This window comes from Fukomys damarensis, unplaced genomic scaffold (genome assembly GCF_012274545.1).
Source record: "Fukomys damarensis isolate Sample0158 unplaced genomic scaffold, DMR_v1.0_HiC HiC_scaffold_23, whole genome shotgun sequence".
NCBI classification, from domain to species: Eukaryota; Metazoa; Chordata; class Mammalia; order Rodentia; family Bathyergidae; genus Fukomys; species Fukomys damarensis.
In genome coordinates, this window is record NW_022900935.1 from 51304900 (window position 1) to 51314338 (window position 9439).

Below are 9439 nucleotides of genomic sequence, written 5' to 3' on the forward strand. Positions count from 1 at the left end.
ATAAATGTTTAAGGAATAGTCTTTGAATGTCAACTCAACTGCAGAGTCTCATAATGGTTGTGTGACTGAATATCTGCTTTAGCCATTTTCTTTTTTCTCTTTTTGGGGGATCGAACTTGGGACCTTGTGCTTGGGAGGCAGACACTGGAACCACTAAGCTAAATCCCTGGCCCTGCTCTAGCCATTTTCTAGTTATACTCTACAGTAATGAGTGACTTTTTTATATATGTATATTTCATGCTATTTCTGACTTCTGCAATACATGTTAGGGTTAATTTTATATTAACTGAAATTACATTTATACATAAAAATATTTAAATTAAACAATACCTTGCATTATAAAATCTCAGTAAATATTTCATTAAAGGAGGAACTAGAATTAAAGATTGTTTGAGCACAGAGCTGTCTCCCATAAGGCACGGAAAATAGAAGAGTTGCAAAGTATCTGTGGTTTTCTTAGTAAGCAAGTTAAGAGGAAAAAAAAGTGCAAATTAGCCATGGAAACAATGGTAAGGGAGTGCCTGAATAGATTTGAAAAAGTCTTGCTTTTTCCACAGTCAGGATTACCCGTATGGACTTAAAGGAGAAGATAAGATAGTGACTTTTGAAACTGAGGAGAAGACAACAGTTTTAAGATAGAAAAATATTGTCAAACAGATTTTTTTTCCTATAGAAAAAGTATCTTAATTTACTTTTAAGTTACCAGAAGTTAACTTTGCTATAAGGCATCTCTGAAGTTAGGGTTCTTACAAAGAAGAAGTTGAATTGCACTCTAAGCAGCAAATTGCCTTTTTCTCTGTTAAGCACAGGCTATGTCTTCACATTTTTGTGGTACTAGGGATTTGCACTGAGCTATATTCCCAGCCTTTTCAGAAACATTTTTGTTTTGAGACAGTCTTGCTAAGTTGTCCAGGAGGGACTTGAACTTGCTGTCCATCACATCCGGCTTGCAAATATCACTTTAATAGTGCCTTAAATAAAAAAGTTTAAAAGTATATAGATGAAGTAGAAACTTTTATGATGTTCTAGGAAAGCAAGTTTTAGGTTTGTTTTTATGTTTACTTTTGTTGAAAGCTTTTTACTGTGTTGAATTATTTTATATTTGTACATAATAAGGGGTTTGAGGGCTACGAAAAAATTAGTACTAATATTTAAACTAAACTCTAAAATTAAATTAGGAGAAATGACATGTGTTTCTATGGAATGAAAACATCCAGAAGGAAGGTATTCAGAAGTCTTTATTTTTTTTAGGAAAATGCAGGTGAAATAAACAGATTTTAAAATTAAAGTTCATTGCACACTCAGAGGTACTATATGAAAGATTATTTTTGTGGTCAGATTAAAGACCAGAACAAAATATTGAAAGAAAAGCAGTAGCAGGATTTTAAAAAGAATTGTATTATACTAATGGTAGCTGAAGGTAAAATACAGAAGAGGTCTAGGAAAGATGGGTAATACCTAATTTGGAGTAGTGTTAGGGCTTTTTATTTTATTTTCTTTTTTGGTGCCAGGGATTGAATTCTTTTTAGGGCTTTTTATTTTCCTTATGTATTTTAAAAAGGAAACATTTTATCTATAAAAGACCTTGGTGGGAACGACATGAAATGCCTCAAAAGCTGTAGCCCACATGTCCAAATATATTTTATTTATTACAGTTAGAAAGGAGAGGGGAAGAGACCAGAGGGTAGAGGTAGAGAAGTACTGTGTAACAAAAAGTTGGCAACAGGGACACTACGTGAGATATTTGCCACTGCGTTCTTTGGTTTACGTTATACTTTTTGTGTGTGTGTGTGGGTGTTGAGGCTGGGTCTCTATATAGTTTAGTCTGGCCTTGAATTCATTATGTAGCTGTAGCCCAGGTTTGCGCGAACTAGCCTCAGCCACCTGTGATTCTGGGATACAGATGTATGCCACCCACACCCAGCTGTCATACTGTAACAGATGGTCATTTTAACCTCTGGTTAAAAACTTGGTTTAAGCCTGCCTCCTTTTAAAGTCTGCTTATGTAGTTTTGTCCCCCTCTCCAAATGTATATATGTGTATCTGTGTAAGGCACATTAATTTATTGTCAAAAATTAAATGACTGGGAATTTATTTTCTTTTTTGATTATATAAATATTGATAGAAATAGGAGAGCTTGAATAATAAGTGAAGACTGTAAAGTTAAGTGGTGAGATTATTTTTTTTTTGCTTTTTGTTTTGGCACTGGGGATTGAACTCCGGTCCTTGCATTTGTGAGGCAGATGGGGTGGTATCATCATATCCTGGCCCTTTAATGTGGTTTTTTGTTTTGTTTTTTTTGAGACAGGGTCTTACTGTGTAGTTCAGGGTAGCCTTGAATTCATTATGGAACACAGGTTGACCTCAAATTCATGGTGATCCTGCTCCTCAGCCTCTTGACTGGTAGGATCATAGAATTGCAACACCGTGCCTGGCTTAATTATGGTGAAGGGTTATAATGTTATTTGTTTGATGAAAGAGTATATTCAGTATAATCAAAATATTATGAACAGATCCTCATGGACTTTATATATAGTATAGTGTTATATTCAAACATACATTACCTTGGAAATTTTTTTTTTTTGGTACTGGGGATTGAACTCAGGACCTTGAGCTTGTAAGGCAGGTGCCAGTACCACTGAGCTAAATTCCCAGCCCAGAAATTATTTTTTTAAAAGTGCAATTTCCAAAATATTATTTTCTTGTGAAAGGAGCTAACATATATAAACTAAGAATAGAATCTTGGACTTATCAGTAAAGAGAAAGATATAGATTGCTTTATTAATTGAACCGTTGGCAATCACCATGAGAAATACATTCAAATGACGTGGCATAAAAATGAGTATATCTGTATTGTTAAATATATATGACCCTTGTGATTGTATTAAAGTAAATCTAAATATATTTACCAGCAATTTGGGTAGTATTTTTTGTGGTCATTGGATAATTGGATTCTTAATTAATCATGCTGGTTTTGAGAAAGGCTAATTTTTATTTTTTGGTTTTTTGAGATGGGGTTTCACTATGTAGTTGAGACTGATCTTGAACTCACTATGTAGCCCAGGCTGGTCTCGAACTCACAGCGATCATCCTGCGTGCTGGGATTATAGGCGGGCACCATCATGCCCGGCAAAAGGCTAATTTTTAATTGCTTAGGAATATCTGTGGTGAGATTTGCCATTTCAGTTTTTATGCATTTTAATAGCAAAGGGTTTTACATCATTGTCAAAGTGTGAGAATTTTATTTAGCCTTATAAAAGCTTATAAAAGTTAACTAGAAATCATAGGTTAAACAGTGATTTTCTCTGAAGACACCATCTTTTCCCGGATGGGGTCTCACTGTGTTGCCCAGGCTAGTTTTGGACTTTCGGATTCAAGTTATCCTCCTGCTTCAATCTGCTGATAGCTGGGACTGCAGGTACACATCACCACTAAGCTAGAGCCTTTTAAATTTATTTTTCTTTTTTGTGCTAGAGTCTTTAAAAAAATTAACCACCTGGAGTTTTTCTTTTTGGTTGGCACATAAAAATTGAATGTATTTATGAGGCATAATATATTTCATGACTTGTAATAAAATGTGTAATGATGACCAGGGAAATTGGCATGTCTGTCACCCCAAACACTTATCATTTCTTTGTGTTGGGGACATTTAAAATCTCTACTAGCTATTTTTAAATATACAATTAATTATTGTTGACCAAAGTTACCTTGTGGTGCTATAGAGTATGAGTTCTTTCTTCTATCCAGCTGCATCAACTAGAGAGCTTTAAGATTAGTTCTGTTTGTGATGTTGATATAATCCTAACTAGCTATATGTTATAGTAAGTTTGATAGGCTCATTTTCTTCCCTTATATGTATGTCTTGGACAGAACTAACTGAAATACTACTGCTTTCCTCTTGTGTTTGAAGTTAGTCTTCTAGCACATGAGAAACTATGCTTGTGATGATGTGTTACTACTGTTGTAATCAAGAAGGATGTGTATTGGATTCTAGCTGGTTAATGATGGCTGTTCTTTCATGGCAGTGCTGGGAGAAGGACTGGCCAAGGGTGAGGGTGCCTTTCGGGCCATGCTTTGCTGCATGCAGCTAAAAGGAAAGCTCCAACCTGTATCCACCATCCTTGCCAAGTCTCTGACTGGAGAGTCCCTGGTATGTTGACAAGCTCAGTTCATGAATGTATGAAAACAGATTCATATTCAACTCCCAAGATAGACTGCAGAAAAGAATAGTGTGTATTTTTCCTTTTTAGTTTTTCCTATCAGAAATCAAAGTTCATGAGAATCTTGGGATTTCATTTCTTTTGAAAAAGCCAATGTTTAATCTTCGGATTCTTGTGGTTTGCAATAATATATTTAAAAGTTGTAAGAGCTTTAAAAAACTTGAAAGTATAGGGTAACTAGTTGATTTTCTTTAAAGATAGAATTTAACAGAGCTTAAAAATATTTTTGGGCTTTAACATGCTCATGTGGACATAGCCCTCTTATAGTATTCTTAAGTTCAGCTATTCATAGAATGTCTTAAGTCTGTCTAAACTAAATAATAATTCTATTTCTGATGATGCTATACTTATATGTTTTGCTACAGTGTGAATTCTCTGAACCTTATTCTTTTGAATTAATATAGACTGAAAGTCTACAGTTGAAATTTCATTGTAAAGAAATATATTTGGTAAAAAAATAGAAATTAGGAAACTATTGGTATATTGTTGAGTGTAATATATTGAGTCATCAGGGAAATTTAGACATTTTCCAAGGCAGTATTATTTAATAAATTTTTCTTTTAGCGTGGTAGTGTGTCTTGATTTCATCAGGTACACAGATGTGGATATAGCAAAATTATATAGCTGTTTAGTTCTAAGCAGGTGGCAAAGAATGTATCTCTCCTCTTCCTCTTCATCCTCTTCTTCCTTCTTAGACTCCCTCTTTTATTTTGTGGTGGTGGTGATTTTGGAGATTGAACCCAGGGAGGAAGAGCTGAGCTACATCCCCAGTCCTTTTTATTTTGTTTTGCAAGAGTCTCACTAACTTATCCAGGCTATGCTTGAACTTTTGATTCTCCTGCTGCAGCCTTCTTTAGAAGCTGGACTTATAAGCATGTGCCATACTCAACTTCTTTATAATTAAGATAATGTTGTCCTTAAAAGACTTATATATATAAGTTAAACATTTACAGTTTTACCTGTTGGGTGTTTATATTTAAAGCTAGTAAAAGGAGCCAGGCCCTGAGTTCAATCCTCAGTGCAGTAGAAAACAAACAAAAAATGTAGTAAAGAGTAATTTGCTCATAAATCTCAAGTGAAATTTGAGTTGCGGAAGGGTGAATATTTTCTCTCAATAACTTTATTAATAAGCTGTCTTTAAAGTGGTATGATCATTTTATGTGAATCTCTTTAAGTTGTGGATAACTTTTGAGCTCACCATTTTGTATGTATAAGCCCATTAGTTTTAGGGAAAATGAAATAAGCTATAGGTTTGTTTTTTCCTCTTTGCTTATATTTTCCTCTAGTGATAACTGTTATATATTTTTTCATTAACTTTAAATTTTTATATGATGTGAACACAGTGCCAGAAAAGGTACACTGGGTAGTTTTCCCTTTTAACCTTTTAAAGTTTCCCCGTAGATATGTAGCTGTATTACCAGCACTGATGGTGGTATTGAGGCTGAGGGAGAGGTAACAATTGTTTTTTTGCAGTTAAACTTTAGAAACAACAGAGGAATTGAGCTAAATGTCATATTGACTTTTCTCTGTTGTGCCCTTTCAGAATGGGATGGTAACAAAAGATTTGACAAGACTAAAAACACTTCTCACAGAAACGGAGGTAAGTCTATTTCAGGGCTCTCTTTGGCGAAGTCTAACTCACTTTGGCTGGTGAACATTCTGTGTTAAAAAGTGCAAAGTCACTGTGGCATCAGGCAGAAGAAGGCGGGAGGGCTGCATAGGGGGATAGCGGGATGGTGCCACCTTCCCTGGAACCTAGTTTGGTCCCATCTTTGGGACAGTGCTTCTCATGTTCTCACCTGCATGCCAGGTCTTCTATTCTGTCACTTACTTTTATCAGTTGTCTCTGGCAGCCTCAGAGTGGGGATGATGATTGGGAAATTTCAGTTTTTAACTACCTTTGGCTGGAGAAAATTCTATATTAAAAATGCAATACTAAAAACCCAAACAAACACAAAGATATTTCTCAAACTTTCTGTATCTTTTTAAACAAAGGAAGTCTGACTTAATAGATTATTTTTAGCCAAGCATGGTGGAGCACTTCCGTAATTGCGGCACTCAGGAGGCCACTGCGAGAATCGCTGGGAGTTCAAGGCCAGCCTGAACTACATAGTGGGACTTCCGTCTCAAACAAAAAAAGGACATTTTTGGAGAGTGGGTTTAAGAGATGGAACGATGCGTGTGTATAAAGGTTAATGGTGCTCCAGTGGAGGATTTGGAGGACACAGGGATGGATGGGCAAAAGTGTCATAGAAAAGATGTACAGCTTTATAATTTCAAAGTTATATGTATTCCTCATATAGGCATTTAAATGCACGTTTATTTAGAAATCCTATTTTTTTTTTCATTTTATTTTAATTTTGGGGATCGAACTCAGGTCCTTGTGCTTGTGAGGCAGGTGGTGGAACCACTGAGCTGATTCCCTGGTCCCCTATTTTAAAAGTATCCATTTTGTCAGGTTTTAAATGGCAGTCCACATACAGTGACTGATTTGGTATTTGTTTGCAAGACCTGAGTACCTAATTGTGTGCTGGCATTGTGCATGGTACTGGAGACATAGCACTGAGCAGGATGGGTATCAATGGTCCTTGTGACCTGAAAAGGTAGAGGCCCAGGAGGAGACAGATAAGTAAATTAATTAAACAGCTCTAGATATAGTTCATATTAAGGAAAAACAATAAATGTTTCTTCTGGAAAAATCAGTGGATCAGGTGGCCAGGATCCAGAATAATTAGACAAGAGCTGAGAGTTGAATAGGCCCTGGTCTCTTGAGGAGTGTGAGGGACAGTGCTGCAGACCAGGAAAGGGATGCGAAGAGGCTGGGCACCCCCCTTGTTCCCCTGTGGGTCGCATTCTCGTTTCCAATCTAGTAGCAGAGAAGACAGTTCCAGATTACAGATCCTGGATAAAGAAACTAATGGCTGAAATTAGACATTTAAAAAAATGTCATTTTCTTTGTCTTATGTTATTTTAATATGAATTAACTAGGATTCGTAAGTTCTCATTAAGTCACAGCCATTTCCTCTATTGTGTGGGTATAGTGTTTTTTCTTTTTTTGGTACTGGGGATCGAACTCAGGAACTTGGCTTGCAAGGCAGGCACACTGAGCTAAATCCCCGGCCCTAATTTCTAAGAAGTAACAAGGTAATTATAAATGTTTGAGACTTTTGAGCACGTAAATGACCTTTCATTCTATCAAGATTTTTGGATTTGCTCTTCCTTTATTGCTTCAACTGTATTACCATCTTTGTATCTGATAATAATAGGCAAATATACAAAATAAAAATTTATAGTCTTGTTTCATAAAAGGACACAACTCTCACTTGACTGTTTTGTGATTATATCATTAGAAGAAATGACTTAAGTTGTGTTTGTAATTTCTGTGTAAGGTGAGTAGTAGAAATGTCTATGTAAGCAGAATGCTATTCTTTTTGGTTAGAGAGTTGATGTTTCTTTTAAAAACTCCAGGCTGGGGATATAGATCAGTGGTACAGTGTTTATCCTAGTATGCGTGAAGACCTGGGTTCAATTTTAAGTGTTGCCAAAAAGAAAGGTCCATCTAGAAAAAGCTAAATAACAATGCTACCTTTGTTTAATTATTGCACATGACACATTTAAAAATAGCAATTTACTGTTTAAAGACTGCGCTGAATTGATATTTAGCTTACAAATACTAATGAGTGAGGATAAAGACTTGGAACTAAAGACTGATTCATAAAAACAAAATAATAAATATTCTTTGGTAAAATTAGAAATGTCTAGTCATAGATTTGATTTTTAATTTATGACTTCTAGCAGTTATAATTGACTGTTTTCCCTGAAGGTGTCAGTAATGACTGAATGGCATGACCTAACCAATGTTGCCCTTCTGTCATGAGGTTTGAGCACACAGAGAGAGTGTTTAAAAAGTATGAGCCAGGCGTGATGGCGCACGCCTGTAATCCCAGCACTCGAGAGGCTGAGGCAGGAGGATCGCTGTGAGTACGAGACCAGCCTGGGCTACATAGTGAGTTCCAGGTCAGTCTCAACTACATAGTGAGACTCTATCTCAGAAAACAACAACAAAAAAACCAACCAACCAAACAAAAAAGTAAATATGAAGCTGGGTGTGGTGGTAATCCCAGCTACTTGGGAGGTTGAGGCAGACGATTCGAGTTCAAAGTCCATCTGGGCAATTTAGCAAGACCCCCCCCCCCATAAAATAAAAATTATAAAAAGACTGGGAATGTAGCGAAGGGGTAGAGTGCAGGCCTAGCACACTCAAGGCCCTGTATTCAGTTCCCAATACTGCAAAAATAACAAAACCCTAAAAAAACAGTAACAGTGTCCCATAGTCAGCTGGGCTGAGCTCCATATCAGCTCTCCTGGTAATGTGGCCCGCACTCGATGCGCAGTGGAAGACCTGTGGCATCACAACAAACTGGTCTGTGGTCGGTCTCAGATGCTGACCTGTGAACACCACTGTGCAGGGTTAGTGCACACAGTATTTTAGTGTTTCAGCAGTTACAGATGTTTTAGGTTGTATTTTATGGCCAAGGCATTTCATTTCCATTCTTTCTCTTATGTATTTAGTAAATATATTTTAGTAATCCCTCCCCTCCCCTTTTTTCCTCCCCTCCCCTCCTCTTCTTTTCTCTCTCTCTATTTTTTTTGGTACCAGGGATTGAACTCCATACAATTGTGAGGCAGGCAGCAGTACCACTGAGCTAAATCCTCGACAAATTATATTTTAGTAAATTAAAAATGTTCATACTTGAATAAATGCTTAGCTTTTATACTGATATACTTTATGTAAAATAGAATAATATTTTAAGGGTTGTTGTGGGACTGTGGCATATAGGCCTTGCATGTAAACTTTTATTATTTTTTAAATTTTTCATTTTTTGGTACTGGGGATTGAACTTGGGTCCTTGCTCTTGTGAGTCAGGCTGTGGAACCACACTGAGCTAAATCCCTGGCTCTGCATGTAAACTTTAAAGAGATCTTTTTTTTCCTTTTTTTCTGGGTGGTACTGGGAAACGAACCCAGGGTCTTTGTATGGAGCTCCATCCTGAGCCATTTACTTTTCCTTTTTTGGGAGACAAGGTCTGAGTTGCTCAGGCTGGACACATGCTTGTGATATTCCTGCCTCAGCCTCCTGGAGTGCTAGTATTATAGCTGTGAGCCACCACGGCTGGCTTGCTCGCCCTTCCTTCCTTCCTTCCTTCCTTCCTTCCTTC

The 9439-nt window shown here is 36.7% G+C and overlaps 1 protein-coding gene across 3 annotated transcripts in view; it reads left to right on the forward strand.

Moving 5' to 3' along the window:
- The window catches only part of Helz (helicase with zinc finger), a 152299-nt gene that overhangs the window by 28117 nt on the left and 114743 nt on the right, over positions 1–9439 (forward strand). For all 3 annotated transcript variants that reach the window (XM_010616799.3, XM_010616801.3, XM_010616800.3), the window contains 2 exons: positions 4026–4150; positions 5764–5820. In XM_010616799.3, coding sequence (XP_010615101.1) covers positions 4026–4150; positions 5764–5820 — 182 coding nt within the window. The remainder of the gene's footprint in view (positions 1–4025; positions 4151–5763; positions 5821–9439) is intronic.